At 44.4% G+C, this 25,469-nt stretch overlaps 1 protein-coding gene and 2 long non-coding RNA genes across 18 annotated transcripts; 1 reads left to right on the forward strand and 2 right to left on the reverse strand.

Moving 5' to 3' along the window:
* The first annotated feature begins 91 nt into the window (after positions 1 to 91).
* LOC148379780 (uncharacterized) lies at positions 92 to 6,401 on the forward strand. Of its 5 annotated transcripts, none has more exons than XR_015855144.1 (9): positions 92 to 130; positions 323 to 401; positions 1,083 to 1,169; positions 2,475 to 2,663; positions 2,910 to 2,984; positions 3,071 to 3,408; positions 3,492 to 3,562; positions 3,657 to 3,740; positions 3,848 to 6,401. It is a non-coding gene; the product is annotated as an uncharacterized LOC148379780 (long non-coding RNA). The 5 variants fall into 5 exon arrangements; XR_015855142.1 differs by having other exon boundaries at positions 98 to 401; positions 3,071 to 3,149; positions 3,302 to 3,408; XR_015855141.1 differs by having other exon boundaries at positions 98 to 401; positions 3,071 to 3,125; positions 3,302 to 3,408; positions 3,848 to 6,400.
* On the reverse strand, positions 2,441 to 4,771 carry LOC148379781 (uncharacterized). Of its 9 annotated transcripts, XR_015855135.1 has the most exons (15): positions 4,676 to 4,766; positions 4,486 to 4,618; positions 4,398 to 4,419; positions 4,258 to 4,307; positions 4,161 to 4,196; positions 4,025 to 4,084; positions 3,869 to 3,924; positions 3,734 to 3,793; positions 3,606 to 3,672; positions 3,455 to 3,541; positions 3,310 to 3,386; positions 3,068 to 3,244; positions 2,879 to 2,994; positions 2,724 to 2,798; positions 2,441 to 2,646 (listed from the first exon to the last, which is right to left on the reverse strand). It is a non-coding gene; the product is annotated as an uncharacterized LOC148379781 (long non-coding RNA). The 9 variants fall into 9 exon arrangements; XR_015855133.1 differs by lacking the exon at positions 4,258 to 4,307; XR_015855131.1 differs by lacking the exon at positions 4,025 to 4,084.
* On the reverse strand, positions 5,630 to 24,130 carry LOC148379782 (focal adhesion kinase 1-like). 4 transcript variants are annotated; one of them, XM_088365795.1, is made up of 35 exons: positions 23,966 to 24,130; positions 22,154 to 22,180; positions 20,437 to 20,684; positions 19,919 to 20,091; positions 19,339 to 19,426; positions 19,082 to 19,161; positions 18,860 to 18,922; positions 17,720 to 17,774; positions 16,106 to 16,246; positions 15,952 to 16,029; positions 15,776 to 15,883; positions 15,587 to 15,704; positions 15,471 to 15,501; positions 14,731 to 14,795; positions 13,494 to 13,511; positions 12,216 to 12,272; positions 11,894 to 11,914; positions 11,397 to 11,494; positions 11,248 to 11,332; positions 11,075 to 11,175; positions 10,889 to 11,004; positions 10,717 to 10,817; positions 10,522 to 10,611; positions 10,246 to 10,450; positions 10,061 to 10,172; positions 9,908 to 9,982; positions 9,520 to 9,615; positions 9,276 to 9,380; positions 8,759 to 8,821; positions 8,612 to 8,651; positions 8,379 to 8,482; positions 7,085 to 7,240; positions 6,927 to 7,007; positions 6,715 to 6,800; positions 5,630 to 6,640 (listed from the first exon to the last, which is right to left on the reverse strand). In XM_088365795.1, the coding sequence occupies exons 1-35, from the start codon at positions 23,982 to 23,984 to the stop codon at positions 6,520 to 6,522; spliced, it is 3,225 nt and encodes a 1,074-aa protein (XP_088221921.1). In that variant the 5' UTR covers positions 23,985 to 24,130; the 3' UTR covers positions 5,630 to 6,519. The 4 variants fall into 4 exon arrangements, with proteins under 4 accessions (XP_088221921.1, XP_088221922.1, XP_088221923.1 ...); XM_088365796.1 differs by lacking the exon at positions 13,494 to 13,511 and having other exon boundaries at positions 23,966 to 24,129; XM_088365797.1 differs by lacking the exon at positions 11,894 to 11,914 and having other exon boundaries at positions 23,966 to 24,129.
* Between the last annotated feature and the right edge of the window lie 1,339 nt (positions 24,131 to 25,469).

The raw sequence follows: 25,469 nt of genomic DNA on the forward strand, positions 1-25,469 counted from the left end.
TTTTTCATCAAATAGGTGTTTAAATGATGCAGTGATGGCTGCCGTTTATCAAACGCGCACTTTAAATTTGAACCTTCTCGCTTCCCGTCGCATAAGATTCAACAAGCAAGTTTTCCAATGACTAGCTGCAGTAAGTTCGCGTTAGTATTTTAAACTCAAAAGTCTATTTCGGGTATTTATATGTATGTATGCACACAAAGAGCATCTTTGAGAATGAGTTTATTTCTCGCGACGTCACTGCAAGCGGACTAAAATGTCAACGAAACAGCACCCAGCTGTCCGCCATTGACTTAAATGTTTTGTGTGGTGTCCATGCAAAAAGTGTTTGCAGAGATTGATGATGCCTTCACATGCTGCTCGCCTTCAACTTGCACAACTTGCGACCAACATCAACAACAAAGGTAAGGCATGTTGCTTTTTTGTTTTCTACTAGTATGTTGCACGCGCCGCTGGTGGCGAGATTGGGGCTAAACATTGACTACACTTGCACAAGCTAAAGATTGAACATATTTTCTGTGCAGGTTTAAATAAAAATTGACCGATCAAACCGCCCGAGACAAAAACATGTATGCATGGGAAATATCTGGGAAAATGTGTTATTAGAAAATACAAACTTTATAATTTGACTATCAGGTATAGACTTCACACTAAAAGCTCTATTTTGGGGAGGTATCATTTTTTTGTGTCGCTTTACTGACGACTGCTTTGAATTTTCAATAACCAAAAGGACATTAAGGGCCACAATGACATTTAATAGATGTAATGAAAGATATACACATTTTATTTCCAATAAAAAACGTTTGTTAAATGAAAACTTTTGAAACCATCCTGAAAAGAAAAACAAATTCCACCTTTATTTTCAAATATGATCTAAATCTAAGTCTAAAATTATGTGGATATACAAGGAGGTATTGGTGCCACATTGCAAAAACATATGATACGAGTCAATGAGAAAAATGTTAAGTTTGATTCACTCAGTGTGACAACTTGTGTTGTTGAAAAGTATATTCAACTTTTGATGTGGTTGAAGTTGTTACTCACAGCTTCTTTTTTTTTTTTTTTTTTTTTTTGCTCCTTGACAGGATCGGGAGGTTGGGGCCCCCCACGGAGCAGCCGACAGCCTTGTGGGACATGCGGAAGTGCTGGCAACCTGTAATCGGACACGTAATGTGAGTACAAGGTGGCTGCATGTGCACTCACCTCTCCTGTCTCTTGTAATGGCACACAAGTGCCACCAGGGGGAAGTGAGCACATGCAAACCGTTGACAGCTCTCAGTGGGACAAAAACTAAGTGCCTCATCATCAGCCCACACTTTTGGATGTGTTTCTCAATGACAGTGTTGTGAGTCAAAAATATATATTTGACTAATATTCAACTAACTTGGTTTGCCTCGGTGTCATTGACAAACATGTCCAGAAGTGTGTGATGAAGATGAGGTGAAATACCTGGCACTTAGTTTTTGGCGCAGTCAGAGAGGTCAGCTGTTTGCATGTGCTCACCTTCCTTCCCCCTAGTGGTGCTTGTGTCATTAGAAGTGGCATCACAACACCTGAGCTTATCAAGCACTTGAGCTGCTTCTGTGCAAGGCCTGTCATCAATGTTTGGATGCAATTAGATCAGTCCCACACATTGACAGCTCAAATGTTTTCAAACTACTTTTCTGATCAATAAATTGTTCAACTGGAATGCAAGTCTTTGTGTTGTATGACCAAATCTGCTTCTCTCATTTGCAGTCTTTCATGCTTGGTGGTTTCTGCAGTGGCACTTAGGTTTTCCAAGGCAGTATTTAGTCTTGAGGTGAGCGTTGGCCTTCTGTCACTGCCATGGACACAAGTCTTTGACTGTTACCCTCACTTTGAGTCATGTGAGATGGAGAGGAACAGTCAAAAATGTGTGTCCATGGCACTGACAGAAGGCCAACACTCACCTCAAGACTAAAAACTGCCTGTGAAAACCTAAGTGCCACTTTGCCCGCCCCCTAAGTGTGGCCAAATTCAGATAGACCAATCACAGCAAAGCGCCTAATTTGCATAACCACGCCCACTTTTGAACAGCCAATCAGAATGCAGCATTTGCGCATCCGACCAATCAGAAGGCTCCAAAATTACCAAGCCACGCCCACTTTAACCTCGACCAATCACATAATGCCTCATTTGCATAACCACGCCCCCTTTTTGGCCAATCATAGAGCTTTATTTTCATTGCTCCACCTACTTTTTGAGCTCTCAGCAAATCATGAAGCAGCATTCCAGCTTTGTCCCGCCTCCTTTTCACCCAAAAATTCAGAAAAAAAAATCCCTGAAAAAAAAATCCAGGGGTGGGAAAAAAAAAAAAAAAAAAATCCCCCAAAAAAAATCCTGAATTTTTTTTTTTATGTTTGTTGTAAATTAAGATAGTTTGAAAGTTTGATTTTTGTGATGTGAATAAGAAGAGTTTAAGTTTTCTTTGTAATCAAACTTTATTTCTTTTGCAGAGTAAACAATCACAAAAAAGTAACAAGTTGGATGGCAGTCTGCTCCTTGACGAGTGGTGGAGTGGTCGGTAGTGGGATGAGTGTGGAGGAGTCCATGCCTGGACCAAAGTCTGCTCCTTGACAAGTGGTGAAGTGATCGGTAGTGGGACGAGTGTGGAGTCAATGCCTGGACCTAAGACAAAAAGATTTGTAAGTTAAGTCAAGTCAAAGTTTTGTGCAGAAAAACATGTTTTTGGCATGAAACTTAACTGAGAAAGCAGAGTTGGTAATGGCATGAAGTGTTGCGAGCTGCATGACCAGGAAGCTTATCTTGTTCTTTGCTGCCTGTCGGATATAAAAAAAAAAAAAAAATTAGAACAGACATTGTTATGAGGATTGTGCAATGAGCTTTTAAAAAGAGGTACCGTCTAAGTGCAAATTTCTCCCAATTCTCAGGTTGCCTTGTAGATGAGGAAGCAAGAAAAGTGTTCCTGACATGCAGCTGTGGTCCTCTGCCTCCGCTGTGATCAGGTACTCCACACTGGACACAAAAAGTATAGCATATAACTTTTGCAACATGCTGGCTGAAATTAAATGTAGTTTCCCTCTCTTACCAGCAGAGGGCACTTCAGGCAGGAAGGAGGTGCAGACCTAGAAGTAATCCACTTGAAGGCAAGCAGCATATCATTTCACCTTGTAGGTCTACCTGTAATCACAAATTCAAGTCCAGAAAGTGAAGAGCCTGGCACAGTTTGGCTTGAACTTCCTTGACCAGGATTTGCCTCCTCTGCCTGTAAAGACAACATAGGACAACTCAATTTAAGTTTACTCTTTATTTTTAACTGTAGACTGAGACCTTTGGCTAAAGACGTTTGAGCACTTGGATCTCAGATGCAGGCCAGGCTCCTGAAAGACTCTCCTGGACGGACACACCTGCACACAAACGAGGGAACAGGTTAATTGCAAGTCTCAACACTGAAACTAGAGGCAGCCTTGAGGACCTTCAGCACAGTTTTGGTGAATTTCTTGCCCAAGCAGGTGGTGGATCTTTGCAGCAAAGTCAGACAGGATATTTACTGGAAGCTGTGCTGCATGAAGAAAAAAAGCAGGTTAGTGTTTAGAACATGCCACATGTTTAGCAAGTTGTATCACCTGTCCGTATGTTGGAAAGGAAGTTGCTCATGACACCTCGTTTTCTGACAGCCTTGACCAGCACCACCTGAAACAAACGGCTCAAGTCACTTCAATGTGTCCAGTTTGTCATTGCAACAAGTGCAAACCTTGCAGGTGCTTTCACTTCAGTTGATCAATGCTGCAGGAAGCTTGTCTGGTGGCACCACCTGGTGGACAAAACCGGAAGAAAATGCACATGGTGAAATAGATGTTTCTTTTAGGAAAGTGTGCATGTGTTTCACCAGTGAAGAGCGCAGCAGGGCAGCACTGGACTTCTCTCCAACCGCAGCTCACCGACCTGAAAGAGAAGGTAACAATTCTACTTTTAACTTTCAGCTTTATGAGCCGGTTTGGTTTAGCAATTTGACATTTGGTGGACATGCTTAGCAAGAGTAGACCTGCAAACGTCTCATGAAGTCGCCATGCTTCAAAGGACAGCAAGTCGGCCATTTACGAACCTGCAGAAAAAGAAAAAAAAATCTTGATTTAGTTATTTTAACAAATGTCCTTTAAATAAAAACGGGATTATTTTGCCTTTTTGCAGTCAATCTGGTTCTTCTGTTGCTGTGCCTGTGGACAAAAATGAGACAATTAGATGCAGTCGATTAAAACGGTTTACTTGTGAATCTACTTTAAATCACGCCAAGTCGGCCATTTGAAGCCATTTTTGTAGCTTCGCACCTGTAAAGAGAAAATAGACAATTAATACGCATGCATTAAAATAGTCGCTTTATTCTGTTGTGAATTCATGGAAAAGTTTTGTCTACTTACCTTCGGCAAAATGGCGCTTTCGCTGCAAAATGTTTGAGCAAATTAATTGAGCGTTATATTTTCCCACATTGGCGGTTAAATACTTTACCGTGTCTGCCAAATATATGCGTTTTGGTGCACCATATGGCCGTAGAAGACGTCGATGCCAACGCCATTGCAAACTTTTTAGCTTGCATGTAAGCAAGGTGTAACCAGTAGCACGCCCAAAGTGCATCTTGGCGCTGAAAGAGAGCAAAAAGCAGTTAGTTTTAAAAGGCAACGTTATAATAAAGACTTACCTTTTCAAAGATTTTAATGGTCTTGTAGAAATTCGTGCGGAGCAGCAGGTGGACCAGCACGATGTGACGCCGTCAGAGGTGAGTAAGAGAATGAGCGTCTCGATTTCTTGGCGCCTTTTATAGTCTTCTAGTGATGACGTCATCAGGAAAAAAAAGAGGGAAAAAAAAAAGTTTGTAGTCAATAAATTTCTAAGTGTCGATTTCCGGGCAGGTCGTGTCTCGAACCAGGGTTTCATGTATTGGAGGCAAAGGCGTAAACCATTCGACCAAAGCCTGTTGGATGAAATCACTGATATTGTCAATTTTATCAAAGAATCTGGTTCTGTAGTGAGTTCAAACAGTTATCTACTCCCTAACAAGTCGCAAATCTAGATCCTAAGTGGTCGAGCGGTTAACGATTTTGCTTAAGTTCAAGTGATCCGGGTTCGATCCCCACCTATCTGTCTGCAAACGTTAGACAGAGCGGGTCTCGAACCCCAGTCTCCCAGACCCAAGCGCAAGTGTTATACCACTCGGCCATCTTTGCACGAAATTTTTTTCCGATTTTATTATATTTCAAGTGTATGGTCAAAGTTGTAGCCAAATACAGAAAACTGCAGAGAAACTTTAAGATCCCAATTGGTCTTGTGGTTAAAGCTTTTACCTTGTGTTCAGGAGACCGGGGTTCGAGTCCGACACATTCTTCTGTGTCAATAAATGTAAACGTTGCACAGAGCAGGACTCGAACCAGGGTCTCCTGCTCACCGGGCCAGTTCTTAAACATTATGCTATCGTGCCATGAAAATTTGGACTTTTTTTTTGCAAGTGTACCTTAGAACCAATAGACAGATAGCCATGATAACAATCTCAATTGGGATCGTGAATAAATGTTTCACCCTTTCACTGTCGTTACGTGCATTAGCTCTACCGCACAAAAAAGCTCATTTGATGATAAATGAAGGCGTAACAGCAACGTGCTTGTAACAGTGTCTTTATTTGTACATGATGTGAGTCTTCCCTGAGACAAGTGGTGGGAAAAACATCGTTAGAACGTTTGTGAAAATGCATACATCCATTTGGGAATTGATCAGGTTCAAACCGGCTGACCAAAGTGCAGTCGCCATTCACCCAACAAATAATGTGACTCTGGTCTATTCACAGTATTGGATTGTAGTTTGAAAAGTTGTCACTTTGATTTGTAGTGTAAAAAGCAGGGTTAGGGGTAAGGGCTTCGGGTTTAGGGGTAGGTGTGTATATATATAATTATATAAAAATGATATAAAAATCATCACCACTTCATCTGCTTTCCAGTTCGTAATGTAGTAAACTCCTTCAAAACAAGCCCTCACGTGTTAAATAGATTTTTTTTTACGTCTTTAAAAAAAAAATGGCTACTTTTGAAAATGTACAGGGTGATTGAAAAGTCACAATCTTTTAAAATACTCATTTTCTTAAATATATGAGAATTATTTTTGTCTTTTTCTTTATTTTATATAATCTAATCTGTAATTAAATCTGGCCAGTTTGGGCAAATGTTTAAATTTCAATTTAATTATAAGATGGAGTCCTTCCACATTCTGTAGTTTAGGTAACAGAACTAATGCTACATGCTAACTTTTCTTTTCATATCAAAAAAACAATAGATAAAAATTACAATAAATGAATAATTTATTATGTACTTGAAAGAAGAGGGGACATTTTACTTACTCTGTATTATTTAAAAAACTGTGAAATTTTTCTTAAAGAAAAAAAAATTACAAGAAGACACCAAAACATGGCGACTACATTTTCTGCTGTCCAAGTCTCTGTCTCCATGGTGAGACATCCATCTTGTCCTTGCATTTTTGGGCATCCTTCAGGATTCACTAATGTGTTCGCGTGATCATTTTGAGACGAGCCTGGTCGATGACATCCAGCAGGTTCTTGGCATCCACAGCGAGGGCGTGCGCCGCCATTAGCATCTGCTTTTTGTAGTCCTTCTGCAAGCTGCAAACAAAGACGACACGAGCGCTACGTCAACACCAAGACAAAGGCGAGAAAAAAGTCCGTACGGCGCTCACCTAGTCATAACGTACTGCTGCGCCAGCTTCATCTTGGCGATCAGCTCTGCCAGGTCAGAATTGAGCAGCTTCTGGGCCATCTCGATCTATGGCGGGTGGGATGATGTCCCATGATAATGAAATCAAGTTTATTTTAGTCGCTCTGAAAAAATGCTGACAAAGGTGACATCTGCATTCCAAGCTTTGGTTTTGTGTCAGCTGTGTGGTTTTACCTCTCGGTGGGTGCTCGCGGGCAGTACGGGAATGGTCTCATCCACAGTGGCCAGCAAAGTTCTCAACGCCAGACCCACTTCCTGCAAATCACACGCACACAAAAGCTCAGCAAAAGTCTCTAAATGGAATATTGCGTTTGTGACTAGCCCGGCTTCACCTTGACCATGGGCACATACTCCTCAGGCGCCGCCGGCTGGATGCGGTTGGACATCTCAATAACAGACTTGACCAGCGCCGTCACGTTTTCGTACACTTTGTCGTTGGAGCGATCCAGGTTGGCTGTGGGGGGCGGGCTGATCTCCTGGGGCTGTAACTGCGCCAGATAAAGAAATAAATGATGGTGATGAATAAAATGGAATGAGAGAAAGATGGGGTGGATGAAAGGAGATATAGCAGAGATGGATAATCATGTGGATAGATACAGATTTTGAGATTTGGAGATAGATATACAGACATAGAGAACTATACACAAAATAATACACTACATTATATTTCCTACTACTATTGCTAGAACGAATATTGATTATGACTCCAGAAATAACAGTGGAACCTCCAATGTAAACTAAATAAAAATACACGTCACCCATGGCATGACAACCCTTGGTGTTAGGGGTTAGGGTTAGGCCTAGGGCTAGGATTAGGGTTTCAGAGTAGTTTTAAAACTAGGGTTAAGGTTTCAAAGTAGGTTTTAAAACTAGGGTTAGGCTTTCAACACAGGATTTAAACTAGAATTAGGGTTTCATAGTATGGTTTAACACTAGAGTTAGGGTTTCAAAGTAGGATTTAAACTAGGGTTTAGGGTTTCAAAGTAGGATTTAAACTAGGGTTTAGGGTTTCAAAGTAGGGTTTAAAACTAGGACTAGTGGTTTAAAGTAGGATTTAACCTAGCATTAGGGTTTCAAAGTAGGGTTTAAAACTAGGGTTAGGGTTTCAAAGTAGGGTTTTAAGCTAAGGTTAGGGTTTCAAAGTAGCGTTAGGGGTTTAAAGTAGGATTTAACCAGTCTTCCTCTTGTAATTTTCCATGGTAGTCATTATGCTTTCACCTACTTACTAAGCTAAATGACTTCAGAATCTGCTTGGTAAAACTAGAACATGTTTGAGTAGCCAGACACTTTTCCTATGTGGCAATCAATTGAAATTGTACCACTGTTGGAGGCTTTACACGATGGCGGGACCACCTTTTTCAAGGGCCCTAAAAGTATTTGGAGGGTCCACTGTATTTGGCATTCTTCAATTATTCACCAAATGAGTTCCCAGACTACTGAATCTACTACACTAGGACGCACGGATCATCTTACCCTCCACGGCTATTTGGGGAGACATGGGGAGGGGGGGGCGGTGAGGAGAGAGCGAGGGACAACAAGTTAGCCCAAATGCTGTTAGGCGTTAGCATGAGATGGCGGCGGCACCACACATATTCGTCAACTTGTGAGCAGGACATACGTACGTACCTTCACGCCCTCATTGTAGCTATCGACGGGGCCGAGGACGGACAGGTTGCTCAGGTGGGCGGGGGCTCCGGGCCGAGGAGGCTTCTTTGGTGGAGCCACGTGTTCTAAAAGACAACAGCAAAAATAAAATAAATCAATATTACCAAGCGTAGGAGGTCTATGATTTGCTACTCGCAGTAGCAACTTCAACACGGGTGTGGCGAACTTCACATTATTTGTCTGCTTCTTCCTACCTGGTTTACCCACAGGCTGGTAGATATGCTGGCTTCCACCCTGCACAAAGAGGCAACAGGTCAGGGAGGGGCAGGTTGAGCATTTTGTGGCATCTTTGTGGTCACCAACTGAAGAAGAAACTTGCATATGGAAAGAGAAGCACTGACCGGCGCCTGGAGCGTGCCGTCCTCTCGTTCGATGCTCCCTCGGCTGTTCCTGGGCTCAGCCTTCTGGAGAAAAACAACAACTTTTATTAGATACTATGTTGCGCCAGAGGAGCACACAAAAAAAAAAGAAACAATGTGTCCCTGGTTCTGTCCCTTTGCTCCTGTACCATTGTGGTGAAGCATGCCTTGAAGAGTTGCATCCTGGGAGAAAAAGGAGTCTGAGAAAAAGACTGACGCTCATGTGGAAGGAGAGTCGAGAAAAGAGGTAGAGACGGATTTTAAGAGAAGAGAGGAAGTAGACGGCAGAAATAGAAAAAAGGAGGGTTTTTTTTTCCAAAAGGAGGAGGAGCTGGTCAAGGAAAAGATCCCCTCTATTTTTCCTTCAATTCTTTCCATCCGCACCTCGTTCCTGGTTCGTCCCTAACCTCCTGCCAATCCCACTTCCCGTCTCATCGCTTAAACCGGACTAGTTGCAGCCTTGAATATTTCTATGAGAATGGTGGCGGGTTCACGTCACCATGAAGCTCTCCTCCTGCTCCAACCACCGCTGGTCGTCCTCCATCTGCTGCTGCTGCATCATAAGCCTCTCCTCCATGAGCGCTTGGCCTGCACACCCCGTGTCCTACGAGAACAAAAAGCCCTTCAATACTTTTATTTCCTCAAATTGAGGATGGTCCTGAAATAGACACCATGTCCCAATTAGTCACGCGTAAAGCTGCTGTTATATTGTGGGAATCTAAAAAGTGACGGCTTTAGTATACCTCCATGTTGGCGCTCCACAGCGCTGTATGTTCCGGCTTGTGCTGGTTCCAAGAATCAGTCGCAGAGAAGCCGCCTCCTACGCCGTGTGCTGTCGGCTGAATGTGGACACAAAAGGGAAAGTTACAGAGCAAATATTAATAATAATATAAATCAAGGCTGCAAGATAGATATAGCAGATGGGTTATTGATGAGTTGAGTTCAAATGTCCCGCTCCTTATATGGGTAGAAGAGCTCAGCACAAGAGGAAATGCCTGCAGTCTGCTTGGATTACTTGTGAGAAGTAGCTCACCAGTCACTGCTGACATTATTGCAGTGCACTCGGAGGTCATGCTGACTGTGCAATTTTTGTTTTGATACAATAAGAACGATTGTATGTATGATTAGTACCTGGTAGTGGTTGTGTTGTGGGCTTGAGAAGTAGCCCTCACTGGAGCGAGGGCTAGGGTAGCCCGGCCGACTCGGCTGAAAACACAAAACACACTCGGTTGAGTTCCGGAATAGAGTTCAAACAATGAAGCGAATCAATAAGACAAGTGTCACCTTTGGTGGCGCCTCATCAGAACCTCCCGAGTCCCAGGAAACTGTGACTTGTCTTCTCATCTCCATCCTCAGCCGCTCCTCTTGCTGCACCTTCTCCTCCTCCAGTATGGTGCTATTGAGCAAATCCAAAATGGATTGGAATCATTCGGTACAGCGAACCCCGCGTGAGCTATAATCGCGATTACCTGAGTTGCGTTTTGAGTTCGGTGAACCGCGGCCGCTTGCTCGGGTCGTACGACCAGCATTTGGTCATGAGGCTGTAAAGGGTGGGCGGGCACTGGGGCGGCATGGCCAGCCGCTCGCCGTTCTCGATGCGGCCGATCACGTCGTTGTTCTTCACCCCTTGGAAGGGCTTGATGCCGTACATCAGGATCTCCCACATGCAGACCCCTGAAAGCACAAATAATGAATCAACACAACAATCATAGGACGCCATTTTAGTCCTAAGCAGGCAAGCTCACCAAACATCCAGACATCACTCGCGGAGGTGAATCTTCTGAAGTTGATCGACTCGGGAGCCATCCATTTGATAGGGAGTTTCCCTTTGGAGGCTGAAACGAGGGAGGATAAACGCTTGAGAAAGTGTCTCCACTAGATGGCAGTAAAGCCCAACTAAAGCATCCATGCAATTTTCTCAAGTGACGGATGATCATCACCTTTGTAGTAGGAGCTGTCCTCCATGTAGCGGGACAGACCAAAGTCCCCCAACATCACACAGTCGATTGAAGACACCAACACGTTACGCGCCGCTATGTCCCTGAAGATGCACTTGTCAGTCATAAATATGAAAGTCACAGGATGACATATTCTTAAAGCAACTTGACTTACCTGTGCACAAAGCGTTTGCTCTCCAGATACGCCAGCGCAGTGCTGAGCTGGTAGGCAAACAGGATGAGTGTTGCCAAGTCCAGGCTGTACTTCCTCACCTGGAGGAAGGAACGCAGCTATACGCGGGGAGAAAAGAAAAAATCATTCACCATTCAAGCACAGGAATATTGCATGATGTCAACGGACCTCTCCAAGCGTGCACAGCTCCATGATGATCCACACCGGGTTCTCTGTGATCACGCCAATCAGCTTGACGATGTGAGGGTGGTCAAACTGCCGCATAGTCACTGCGGGAGCACGTTTAGCACGTTTAATCCGACGAGCGTGAATGAAACTGGATGGCTTGGCGGCTGCCTTACATGCTTCTTGCAGAAACTTTTCCCTGACGCTGTCCGAAGTGCAGTTCTTGCACGTCTTGATGGCGACGGCCAACGCTGGCTTGTCCTGCGGAATAACATCTTGACACTCAAGCCGGTTCATCACACGGTTGGGCATTGTGTAAACGTACCGGGATGTTGTAGACTCCTTGGTGCACATCTCCAAACTGACCCTCTCCTATGCAGCAACCGAGCTCGATCCGGTCCCTCTGGATCTCGTAGTCCCGTGCTAAAAAGAAGACATGAAGTGATGATGCAAATGATGAAAGTTTTTTTATTTTACACCAGATCTTCATCCAATTTTTGCAACAATACATAAATGTATCAATAAAAATGTAATTAAACAAAACTGAAACAATTATCATACCATTTTATGAAATACAAATAAACTGATATGTATCATTTAATAACATGAATATTGGCTACCGTTAACAGTAGTCCAGAACATCACCCCCTATTGATTAATTGACTGTTAATTGAATGCCAATGAAAGGAATTTAATCAAACGATCAAAATATTAATAAGGGAGATGATTTGTGGCAAAGAAAATTTAATAAGCAGGCATTTAGAAGTTGGGCAGAATGAGACAGGTAAGTAAAGCTTTGAGGTGTTGTTTTTTTTTTTTTACCTTCCGCTAATCCATAGGTCACTGCGTTGGCGATGGGTGGGTGCAGAAAGAAAAAAAGAAGACAGGGAGGTGAAAAGCGGGAAAGAGGCAAGACAGCTCGGAAAACACATCCAAGCGAGTCACAGTCAGCGTACTTGGCGGGGATGACAGGTCGCGTACACGCAGGCATGCAAAGAAAATATGGCAGATTTAAGTTTGCTTTCAAAGAAGAAGTAGAAGAGGGAGAAGGAGAGACTAAACAAGCGTCACCCTCCCCCCCCGTTTGTTGTTTTGGCTTACAGGACAACCAAGAGAAGACAGCCAACGGAAATTGTGCACTTACTGGAGGGCATCGTGTACGTGTCCTCTTCGTCCACTATTTCGGCGTAGTCATCGGTCTCTGTAATGAAAAATGACTTAAAAAGTTTCCCAAAAAATAAGGCATGCACGTTTTTGAGGAAGTGCAGGAGCTTACTGAAAAAAGTCGCACTGTTTTGATAACTCCTGCCCAAAGCGACACCCATACAGCTTATCCTTCTCGCTCTCTCTTTCTCTCTCACTCTCTCGCTCTCTAGTTACAAACACGCACACTTCGAGACACACACGCACGCACACACACAATTGGCTCGTGTGTCAGCTGAGCTCTTTGACAGCAGCTGGCGTAGCAGTGCGATGGCGGCGGAGAAATTAGGAGAAGGAGGCCAGCAAGAGTTCAAGCGGAGATAAACATAAATAAAAGAAGCAGCGGTCCAACAGAGATGTTTGTGAGAATCAAAAACAGAGAGAGGCAGAAGGAGGAGGAGGAGGAGAAAGAGGAGGAGGAGGGGAAAAAAGAGGAGGGCAGGATGGACGGAATCCATCCTAACCAGATGGTTGGTGTTTAAAATAAAAATCAGGCTGCAGACTCAGCTGCTAGCAACACGAGTCGAACATCTGCTGTCCGATTCAGTGGACTCTCTGTGGGAACACCAGGAATCTGTTTCTTAAATTCGAGATTGACTCCAAATATTTGAGCAGCCAGGTGGGAGCTAGCGGGTCCGGCTCAATTAAAACAGTGGCAACTATTAAAGTACACACGACTGACTTTCATGTTGTTGTAATTTAATACGAGAGGTATGAAAATACGAGAGGTTCAAAAAATAAGAAAGAGCCGCAACGTTCATATTTCATCAGAAGCCGGTTGACATTACTTATGGTTGATCTAACAATAAAACATTCCAGTCATTGAGAAACAAAACAAGCCTTCCAGTCTCTCTTTAGTGTGTGTGTTTGCCCATTATAGCCAGGAATGCATCGCTCGAAACCAGCAAATGACTTTGTGCAAGAATATATGTCAGTCCACGTGTGCATGTTTGCTTGCGGAGAGAGAGAGCGAGAGAGAAAGAGAAGCATGTGGAGAAATTTCCTTAAAGAGAAACATCCCATAGTTGCTGTGGTGGTGTCCTTGGTTTTTAGTAGCAAAGCATATAATTGAAAATCATCCATAACTGGTTGAAATTGAGGCCGTTCTAGTTTTGGTCCTTCTACACACAGTTCATAACGCTATTTTTGTGTAACGGTGGCCCGGATCCACAGCGCACTTGTATAGGCGACATGAAATAAGAGAGATTAATCACTTTACCATCCCCACTAAGATCTTCTGCAGGGTCCGGGAGAGCATGCAAAAGCAGAGGAGCAGGAGGAGGAGGAAGAGACAAAGAAAGAAAGCAGAGGTTAGTCGTGTCACAAAATGGCCGCAAAGCCAAACACGCAGGCAGTTAGTTAAAGCGCCAATAAATGCGTAAACAAAGACAGTGGTGAGAAGACGCCACACCGTGTCGTCTGCGGCCACTTGTAAATATTTGTATGAGTGGCTGAGGTGAACGCTGAAATTCCAGTGGCGGATGTCAAACAGACAGAATTGCTTAGGGAATCCGCCCCAAAAAATTGCACACTTCAAAATTCTGTGGAAGACATGGAAGAAGCTACAAATGGAGCACATTTTCACAATGAGGTGTCCTAATACTTTTGATCATTTGTCAAATCCGACTGATTCGATTTGCACCCTTCTCCGCCTCCTGCTAATGCGTGAAGCTGAAATCACAAACATGAAATTGCGTTTCGCCTGCGTGTCAAATTGGAAGCCGCCAGCTGAGAACGTTGGGAAAAAGTTCTGCGGCTGCCGTGCAGATTAATGGCTCACTGCGGCTGTCGCCTCGGCCGACAATAATCGCAAAAAGTCTTCTTTCCTGGCCGCAAATTCAGCTCTGTCGCTTTAAATCAACTGCTTAAAAACGTGGATAAAATATTGAATTTGGAACTCAGCAAATTAAATGTGACCTCAGAGTTGAGGCATGTGCTGAACTCATCATTTCACGGTGCTGCTGCGCTTCACTTGCGAGGCAAATGTTAGATTCAGACAAAGCTTCATTATTTTGTCAACGTTTAAAAAAGTTTATTAACAAAGCAGATTTTAGCCTTGCTCACACACAACCAACCCATTCAACCTGATGACTTTGTTAGTTGATTTTTAATCTAAATTAGCATGATCTGATGAGGCATTCTTATCACAAGGAATACCATTGGGTGGTGAATCAGAACAGAAGACAAAGGGGAGGAGGAAACGCCGCGCCTTGGCTGGCTTGGGAGGAGTCGACGGCGTCGGGTCTTCGGCCAATAGGAGGACAAAAGAGAGGAGGGGGGGTGGAGGTGACGGCGTGAGGGGAAGACGGACAGAGCGCAGAGAGGGGCCGAACGCGGAGGTAAACAAACAGGACGAAGGAGACAAGACAGGAACAGTGAGAGAAAAAACAGATGTTGGAGGAAATGGAAAGAGCAGGAAAGTTGTGATAGCGCGAGCACGGCGTTCCCTGACTTACCGGAAACCGAGATGGTTCTCACTCCGCTCTTGACCGCCTCCAACTTCTTCTCATGATTAGACAACCTACAAATAGAAACGTGTTCAGAACTCAAAGTCCGGCAATTATCTCTGCCTTTTTGTGGTGGCCCGCGGAAGGGAAGAGTGAAGGCCAAGGAAAAGAGGAGGAGACTTGCACAGGCGGAAACTATTTGGCTGCCAAACTTATCTCCTTATTTGACCAGCGAGAGAAAGGTACACGCAGAAAAAAAAAAAAAAAGAGGTGAAGAGAGAGTTTAAACCTGGATCCAGCAACTGAGGGATAAACACAAACTTACAAGTGTAGCAGGCAGGGAGGGGGGGGTATTTACTCAACTGCAGATGGTCGAGGCCTTTATTGAAAGAACCTTAAACAATGTTGCCGGTAGTTTATATCAAGTGAAAAACAATATTAGCGGGAATTGGAAGGAAATGTCAAGTCATGTTGCTCCCTGGATTGTAAACAGTTCACAACATTCTAGCGTGACCACAAAATTGAATATACTGAAACTGAGGTAATTACAGTTACCCACTGCTATTCTGGAGAAGAAAAAAAAAAGAAGGAATTGTCAACTTGGGGTGGGGGGTTTATTTGTTCAAGTGAAGGATACACCTGGGGGCCACTATTTTAGGAAATACAGTAAGCCTGAGCCTAGAATTACCAAAATAACAAAGGAGTGAAGCTGAGGTTCAACAAAACTTCAAATTTGGAGTAGCACTTACTTTGGGAGGGAAGGTAGCGCTCTCTCCCCCTCTAGAGGACAAACACAATAACAACATGAGCTCCACAAATCGCCATAAAATATAAATATGTACTACATATTTACACGCGGCGCTACCTTTCTGTACTCTGACAATGAAAGAGCGCGTTTCCATGGAGATGAGCCGACAGTAGCCGTCAATCAGGTCGGCCAAATTCTCCGCCATGGTCAGCGAGGCGGTCGTGACGGTGAGAGGCTACACACGCATGCGCACAGGTTGCTCATCAAGGATACAGTTGACCAAAACTCAAGACCGCGTCAGTGTACCTCGGCGGCTCCTGCGACATTGACTTGTAGCATTCCTTTCCGGTCCTTCTCCTCCATGGCCGAGTACTGGATGGACTGCACTTGGGTGAAGTTAGCCAGATGGGTTGGCTGTAGAAAGAAAAACTTGCTTTTTCTTTGTTGCTAACCAAAACAGCAGCACGGAGAATGTCACTTACCGTCGAGCCCTTGTCTGTCAGGTAGCTAATGCCTTCCTCGGGTCCGATTGCAAGCTCCACCTGGATCACCCAGCTTGACTGTGAGGAGGCAAAAAACAAAGAGTATTCATCAAAGCCACCACAAGGGGTCAACCTTACACAAAGAACTACTCACCCCAAGAGCGCATTTGAAGCACTCCTTGTCATAGCGGTGGATGGGTGCCAGGATCTCGAGGAACTTGAGGATGCACTCCTCATCATTGAGGTTGGCCACCTGCTTGAACGTCTGCTGGATCAGTTTACGTAGCGTCTTGGCCTGAGAGACAAGGAAGTGCATCCGACAATTACCACAACATTACGAACTAGTTACCCCAAGTGTGGACAGATGCGCAGTAGTCAACAACAAAAAATCCATTTGGAGACAGTTGAGCTACAAAATTGACTTGGGCAGTCATCCTGCTAGGCTAAGAATATGAAAATCAGGTAGAGAGGCTTAGGCAATCTGTGAATAGCTCAACATATAGATTAAGACGAGAGATTAGAAGAGATTGGGTTTGGAGGTTGACTTAAAGGCAAATGCAGATTTACAGTTGGGCTGCTATGGCGCATTAATAATCGAAGAAACAAGGTTGCTGGAGGACGAAATGAACTTTCACAGACTGTTAAATAAGACATGGTTGCGGACGTATTGTCATTAACCTTCCACGTGAAACACGGCTACGTTTAATTTAAACGTCTTAAACTGTCAATAAAGACACAAGGCTTTTGTTGTTGGTTTTTTTTTTTTAACTAATCCTGCAGACCAACCTGTCGGCATGAATGGACTCTGTAGAAGGCTTTGCCTAACCCTGACATCAGTCACCCTTTACTACCTTGGCCATCTGTTTTTATTTTCTCTGCGTGTGTGTGAGACAAGTGGAGTCTATTGGGAAAGAGAATAATCCCATTAAATGACTCCCATTCCCTTATAGACTTTCAAAGACAGCCACACAAATGACAGCTGTGCCCCCCCCCCCTCCTCCTCCTCCGCCTCCGTATCAATGCATATGTGCCCAACAACTGCAGATGTTCACAACAATGTTTGGAAATCATTCATCCCAAACTTCGATCATTCTGTGAGGAGTGTTTTAAACGATATGAAAGCTAATTCGAAACCGTACGCATAAGATGACCCCCCATCGATAATTTTCTGCATATCACCATTGCCAAGCAACTAACAGATGCGTGCTAATCGGTTTCAGTCGAAACAACTCCAATAAATACAATGAAACAACAACAGCCACCCTGACATCTGCATTCAAGTCCAATTTATGGATGTTTGAGTGCGCGTGTGGGTGCCTCGAGGATGGGAGGAGGGCCTTTATGTGCCATGTTTGTGAAAAGGAGCTAAAGTTGTGGGCAGCTGATGGCAAGGGGAGGGGTTCAGCTGGGCTTGATAGGCAGACGGAGAAGGGAGGCGGGGACCTCCCCCTTTCCTTCCTCATTGTTGGAAGGAGAAAGTGGGTTTAAACGTGACCCCGGGGGTTGCGCACGAGCGGTAGCACGAGCAAGAGCATCTGTCTCCCCCCGCCGCCTGCCGACATCAGGACTTTTTGGGGTCACCGCGCCTTTCCAAACACACCCTGCCCGTAAAAGTGTGCCGTAAATTTATCACTGACACCGCACACATAAAAACAGCCTCAATGCAGTCAATACCCCAAATTTAAACAGGAATGGAAAACAGTCAACAAATTTGCAGCATAAGTCCGTGAGTAATGTTTTTTTTTTTTTTTTTAAGCGTTCTTCTCACCTTGACTGAGTCCAGCAGGTCTTTGGGGAAAAATCGCCTCAAACCGACATCCTTCCTGTGCACAGAGGTTAAGATGACAAGAGAGAGGGGGAGAATGTTTAGAATGCGGTAAATACTCAAAGGAATGTTAAATGTCTCTATCTGATCCGAGCTCGTTGCATAAGTGGATGTGGGAAGAGAACGTTGGGAAGCAGAATGTGAGGAAGTTAACCAAAGTCAAAAAACAAAGTTGTACGGTAATATTTTGGATTGGATTGAAAATTTGTGATAATTACACAATTATTTAGGAAGCAACATAAACAAATTTCACCACGTGAATGCTAAAAAAACTAAGTGAAGTGTTAAAATGGCATCAAAAGGCAAGTGGTTTTACTTTCAGTTTTTTTTTTTAGTCTCATTATGCAGCGGTTAACTTCTCTGCATACTTGTAAGGCGGCGGGGATTGTTAACTTCAAGCCTTGCAGACAAATTCAGGATACAAATTTAGTTTGTAAATTGCATGCGGCTGTTAGTGTAATGGCGAAAATGAAAATGACCAGAGAAGCTTGCCAACGTATACCACATTTTTACTATGTCTCCTAAATTTCAAAGTATTTTTATTTTATTTGAGTCTTAGGTCATCTTATTACACAGTGGTCAACTTCAAGAGTTACTTAAAAGTCACGTTGCTTGCTTTGAGAATGTTTGACGAACTCCAGAATGATCAAAACAAGCCAACTGTCACGCCTGGAGTGCTTCTCCTTCCAGTTCTGCTTGGCAGACCATTGCCATCTTTCGGGACAGATTGAGACAAAATAACAAAGAAAAAGATTGCAACGAGGACAAAGACTTGGGATGAGCAGGAAGCAGGATACATAATGACTGGAAATTCTTTCTCTGTCCATTGGCAAGCTCATTAGGGCTGTAGGCTCGGAAAGAAAAGACGACGGCAAAAATCGGGCAGCTCGTTAGAGTCGGAGCCAAGCGGCCTCGTTAAGCCGCCCGGTTTGTTAGCGTTAGCAGTCTGCCGCGCGAAGCAGCTTTGCCTTTGTGAGTAATTGCAAACTTGAACATGAATAAAAACAAATGTATGGAGTTGAAAGTGGGCGAGTTTGCAAAACATGCCGGCTGGCTTGGAAGTTGGAACCTTAAAGTACTTACTCCAGCAGCTCATAGTTGGACTTCTTGTCCAAGGCATTTCCTCCCATCTCTTTATAGACCCTCCTGGAAATCAGAGCAGAGCATATCCGCAGAAGCATTAAATCATCTGCGCTAAACAGCAGACCCGAAGGAAATAAACTAATTTTGTACAATTCATTATTAACATCTTAAAGAAATGAATTCATCAAGCAATTAATAGTTAAAGAACCGCTGGGCACTCACCTGATTTCCAGGCATCCAAGTTTAAGGGCGACATCTTGCTCCACTTGATCCCCGATCTGTGCCATGTAGTCATTTTTCACCTGGGTGCCAAATGCAAGCAACAAAGGCATATGTTTATTTCAAGACATATTTATATGGCCGCGCAACAAATGGCACTTTGACAAACAGCCCTACTGACCTAGATGAGTTCCAGGCAATCAGCACCATATGTCTCGTGTTTCATGAAAGATAAAATCTGTGCGTTGGTGTGTTCCTACCTGGTGGTAGAAGTAATTGAGGGTCGGTTTGTCTTCTGTAAACTGCTGCAGGAAGTTTTTGGGGAGGTATCGGATCCTAAGTTCATACCTGCAGAGAAGAAATGAAGAACGAAAGAAATGACGTCATCACACAAGCAGAAAAGTGTTGTTGACTTAGTCGGACAAAGGTGACATCTGCTTCCTTCTCTCTTTATAGGACCAGGGTGCAAAAGGTCCGAAATGTACAATGGCGTTAGTGGCGAGCGCCACAATAAAAGTGATCAACGAGCCTTTCAACAGACGGGGCCTGCTGGATTTTTCATGAGGCGACTCCCATTAAATCAATCCTGCTGCTTTGCCATCCGCCCGCCACGAGCTTACACAAGCTAGCTGCGGCTTTGTCAAAATGTCACGTAAGCTAATGATGGCTGAATATTCTTATCAAGTAAAGCAGCTCCGCCTCCTAGCAATTATCCTTTCCAACTCAACTTGGTTTAAAATATAAATGATGACATCTTTCCACGGAGAGAAATTGCAGATGAATTTTTAAAGTGCATTGTACAAATGCCGCTAGCTTCTCTCCGCCTGAACATTCACTCACCTCCACTCCTCATTGGGGCGCGCCTGTTCGTATTTCTCCCGGACGTGCGACACGCCCATGTCGGGGTGAAGCCAGTGCACTTGGTCTCTGGGTTGGCCGCTGCTGCTTAGACGCAGGCCGAAGCATGACGTCCACCGCACCTTGTGGATGTCGAGGATCTTCTGGATGATTCCCTGTGGACAAGGATGTGATGTTACCGTCACTTAAACTGATAGTGGGTTCTCATCGCGCATCACTTTATGCATGGCTGTCTCCAACGTCAACAAATTGAACATGACGTTCACGCTGAAACAAGCTGCCAGATATCACATGCCCATTAATGCTCAAAGGAGCATATGTGTGTTGCCATGTAAAAACTCTGGCAGAGGTCGGGGGGGGGGGTTTGACCCAGATATAGAGGGAGACCGCTTAACTATTTGTTTTGTGGTACAGGGGGTCCTCGGTTTAACACGAGTCAAATGTCATGTCACGTTTTGAATTGGATTAATTTTGACAGAATTGAAATCTGAAAATCTTACCCGGACATCAGCAGCATCCCCGTATCGGATGTTGGAGGACCAGCTGCTGAGTTCTGTGTTGGGCTCAAAGTGATGGCAGACCTTGAGGACCCTGTCCACCGATCCGGCGGCGGTACGGTCCGACCCCCCGGCGCTGAGCCGCGACTTGGCGCCACCGTCCAGCAGGGCGTGATTGAGGTTGGGATCCACGTAGGGCGTCGCCATGGTCTTCCCTGCTGACACCGCCGCGGCTAAGTGTCTGTCATATTCTGGAAAACAAGCACATTAAGATTATTTGGGCCGGGTCAAGGCTCGTCCATTCTACGATCCGAGCGAGACAATGGACCATGGTGTTTATTTTTCCTGACATTGACAAACTTCCTGAAATCAAACCCATCTGGGAATGGCTCTTGTCGTCATGTGTATCTTGACTTGGGTTGAAGCGGAAAAACAAACTCATCATACAAAAGCTATTCTCTCATTTGAGATGTTTTGTGTGGGGGGGGGAGCAATCTGTGAATAGCAAACGGTGAATACTGGAGTCCCCCTATTAGGGAAATGACTGCCCTACCTCGGCCCCAACATATGGGAAAGGGGCTACAGCCGCTCGTCGCCATGGAAACACATGTCAGTCTCTGGCAGTGTCCGTCACCGCCGAGCACAGACAGGCAGCTGGCGGCCTCACAAACACGCATGACGCCGCAACTTGTCCCGGGCGAGGGCGATGAAAGCGAGCATGCGAGATCCGCCGCTTCCAGCGGCATTAAAGAGCAAGTCCTTCAAGTTGGAAGTTGTGACAATGCCACATTGGAGTCCTTTAGCCTGAGGTCCTCAAAGTCCAGAAAGTTCTCTCAATCGCTCCCCACGACGGCCCCCTTTTTTCTGACGACAAGCAGGCTGTTTGTTAACGGGCTGTTCCTGCGCTCCATAGTTACACCGTTGCCGTGGAAGTGTGACGTGACTCACTCGAGAGACAATTTGGATAGCTTTTCACAGTGAAGACGAAAAAAAAGTAACTTTTCCAGATCGGTGCACGTACACTTGATTAGCCAATGGGAAGACGTCCTCTTGTTTAGCAACAGCGGTGTGCAATGAAAGAGAGGGACAGAAGCAGCGATGCAGGATCGACGGCGAAGGCGACCATTGTCTCGGGGAAGAATGAGAGGAAAAGGAGGACAAGCGCGACACGGGTGAAAGTTGAATAGGGAGCTGAAGAGAGGCGAGAGGAGGAGCAGGAGGAATATGCTAATTGCTAAAACATCGGGACTGTTCAATGAATATGCCCTCCCACTTTTGCCCATCAGGGTTGTGACATCACAGGAATGGACTGGAAATCAGGCCGGGCTTAAAAATGTTCTGTAATTATCTAATTCTTTCAAAACTAATTGTAAATGTTTCTATTTTCATCTCGGAAATTGCCACATGCATTGCCTGCACATGTGCATTTTTATTAGCATGGACTGGATTGCCAGTGCACACAAATGGTAATACGCCCTTCACTTCATTTTGCACTCTCTGGGCTTTGGGGATGAACTTGGCAACCAGAAAGGAACCTACTTTCTAATTACAGCCGTTCGTGGTGCATTGACCTTTAAGTAACACCGCAAACAAATGACTTCCTCTGTTCTCCGTCAGGGAGAAGCTTTGTTGGTCACCTCACCCGACCGAGCCTTTCGCAGCTGTATGATAATGAGTATAAAATCAGGCAAGAGTGGGGGCGGGCGACGGGGTCACTCACCTGTGTAGTAGACAATCCTGGAGATATCTGAAAGACAAAAAAAATAGAAAACAGATTGATTTTGGTGAGAAGCAACAATGGCATATGGATTGAGGATAATCAATAGGTCCCAGGATCATGGATAAACAGCAGAAAGGACTTCTTCAGAATGTGGGGAAACAAAAGCGCTGCCATATTAAAATGCGCAGACTTGAATTATTAAGGTTAACTACAAAATGGCAAGTCATGAGACTCTCTCCATATTATTGGCCGTCAGCATGGGATTGTCCAACGGCCTTTTGGGTCCGGTTAGGGCGTCACTGATCCTGAGTCAGGTCAGGACGATAAGTGCTTTCGACAACCGGGGCTGCATACAGTACACACACTCGCACTAACTCAGAGTGAAATGACAGAAGAGGGTCATCAACAAAGATGATGTCATGCCAAGAAAGGCCACAGAGAGGAAGTGCAAACTCAGGTCGTATAGTTTATCGACCAACACTTTGTAATACGAAACCGGTGAGTGTGTGTGCGCGTGCACAGTGGAGGCACAAAGGGCCTTCAATTACCAATAAATCCTAAGGTGTGACTTTTATGATTTGCACATTTTCTCTTGATGCACATTTCACAGTCCTTGTACAGTATGAAGGAACACGGCAAAAAAAAAAAAGAGAGAAATAGATATTTGTAGCTAAAGAGAGGCTTCTTGACTGTCGGTTATGTACACAGCCCACCTCAGTGCTCAGCAGGAGGCGCGCAGGTTGTGTCTACGACCCTGCGGACAAAGAAGTGCTACTGGAGCATGCAGTCTAGCGTTCAACAGAACTGCGCCCGAGGCGACCAGCACACCTGCTAGTCAAAAACACAGCAGGGATGCATGGAAAATCAAGCCTTTTGTATGCAAAGGAAAGCTGTGACTTATTGACGTAGCTAAATTGACAGATTGACGACTCAATTTGGAGCAATTTTTACAAGGTAAAGTAAAATGCTAAAGTCTTTTTTACTGATCATCAAGCAGGTACACCACTCTTTTGTCTTCCATGGCACAAGTCATTTCCTATGTGATCAGTCAAGTTCCGATAAAGATCAAATTGGCAAACATAAAACACCATGCATAAAACATAATGAACGCCAATCAGCGTTTATCTCCACAAGCACACATTCGTTGAGGTGCGGCGATAACGTGTTCGCCGGGATTAGCACGCAGGGGCTGCTTCACCGTTTTTTTATTCAGCATTGATCAATTTTTTTTTTTTTACGGTATTAACCTTCTTATACAGTCAAAATGAATATTCAAATAAAAGTCTTCCATAACCTTGACAAGCCATATAATAACCTAGAAATAAACAACTTGGTTTCTGTGTCACAAGGCGGACAAAACAAAATACCGCAAACCGAAATATACATATGGCCGTGCCCAAGACAAAAACAAGAAGAGTCTATGTAAGGATGCACAACACAAGCCTCTAATTTACCATCCGTATCCACTCCCCCCCCACACACACACACAACTTCCCACACATGCGCCTACTTAAAGCCTCCTTATGTGCACACTTGACATTTAAACACACACACCCTCTTGATCAAGAAGAAAGAGGATTATGTCACCTCTTAAAGTTCTATTCCGACTGCATGCACGCTTCAACGTTTTTAGTCAATTCAAAAAAGAAAAGTGCTGATTTGGAATTAAAAGTGTTACAGAGTGGCAATACTAGTTTAAGAAAGTCAGTTTACGTGAATTTTTAATGTCCCGGTTTCTCCACCTTCTTCAAAACTTCATCTACGGCAAATAGAACATGACACATGCATTAAATTCTCCATGTCAAACCTTACCATGGTATAATCCCTCCATTTAAAGTCCAGTAGAGAGGGGGAAAAAGAAGCACAAGATTCCCCCCTACTAACCAAATGAAAGGAGGCTATACTGGGAAAGCCCAAATCCCAGCCGGGCTTCTGCGGTCACTCTGTCAGTTTACAAACCGGCCTTCCCCTTCCTTCCTAATCCCGCGCTACAACTACTACAACTACACTGACACACACGAGTGGGGAATCGGAGGAGAGAGGGAAGGAGAGAGAGAGAGAGAGAGAGAAAGAGGGGGAGGGAGATGAGTGAGTGGATGGATGGAGGAGGAAGAAGGGGGAGGGGGAATCTTTGTCCAGCAGGAGCGGGATGAAGGGGAAAAGCGAGAGAGCGAGAGGCAGCCAGATGTACGAGTCACTTTGAGTTGACAGAAGCGGGAGGCAAGAGGAAATGCAAAGCCAAGGAGGCGAAAAACGACATAAGATGGCTGAAAATACATTTGGAGAAAAAAAAAAAGGGTTCAGTCGGTCCATAAGAGTGTTTTCCAGCACGTGGAACAAGAAGAACCAAGTCCAACTTTGGGGGTAGTAACAGAAAAATCAGGACACACACCTGAAAGGTGTTTTTCCAGACAAATATATCGACTGTAATTTTGATATACGGTTGCATTTTTGTTGGTGACTGACAATGACGTAAAAAAAAATTCTATCAAACTTTAATACATATTAAATGAATGAGACAGAGGAAAGACAATCCCCCCTTGATCTCAAACAGACCACAAGGCAAGACCAGAGTTGCTCAAGAGTAAAGCAGATTAATGGGCCAGCAGATTAGTAGGCCAAGATGGCACAAACTCGCATCCATCCTATATGATGCAGTCTCTGTGTAGTAACACTGCCCTCTTGTGGCAAGGCGATTTCAATGAGGGTCCCAAATAAATGTTTATTCAGCGCATTTCCTGCCTGCGTAAAGTTGAAAATCCATCACATTAAAACAGGTTGGAACCAGCTCGAAGAATGGAGACCGAAGACCACTGCTCAATGAACCTTTGTGTAAAAGGACAGCGTTTGCGGGTGACTCATCACACACAAACCCTGACACACACACACACACAGACGCAGTATTTTACCCACAGCTGACCTCAGCTCCAGTTATGTCTCGAAACGTGCGACTGCGATGCTGTAACGCTGGCTTGCTTCCAGGTGTTCCACTGAAGTTGTCTATTCCGACGGGGTGTGAGCGAGATGCAGCCTGATGAGCAAAGATGAGGTCATCCCTTTGACACCGATTTGTGACTCAGGACTCCCTCTGTGCTGTTTTGAAAATTGTCTTTCCAGTCGGGGAGCAACCCCAAGATTTTAGCCTTCAACCAGACAATGGCCACAGACAGCAGGGAAAAAAATATATACAGAACAATAGGCGGTGAAAACATAAACATCCTGTCAAAAAAAAGCCCCAAAGTTCCTCCAATTCATCTTTTTGAAAATCCTTCTATATAGACAGCTGCAAGTGATTTCACATGCGTTGGTCCTTTTC

This window comes from Syngnathus floridae, chromosome 21 (genome assembly GCF_059516105.1).
Source record: "Syngnathus floridae isolate MCC-2025c chromosome 21, RoL_Sflo_1.0, whole genome shotgun sequence".
Taxonomy (NCBI): domain Eukaryota; kingdom Metazoa; phylum Chordata; class Actinopteri; order Syngnathiformes; family Syngnathidae; genus Syngnathus; species Syngnathus floridae.

Coding starts and splice junctions, on each gene's coding strand:
- LOC148379782 (XM_088365795.1), bottom strand. Junction 14,796..15,470: donor GCGCTACCTTCCCTCCCAAA/GTAAGTGCTACT, acceptor TTCTATTTGTAG/GTTGTCTAATCATGAGAAGA. Junction 10,612..10,716: donor GGACAGCTCCTACTACAAAG/GTGATGATCATC, acceptor CCCTCGTTTCAG/CCTCCAAAGGGAAACTCCCT.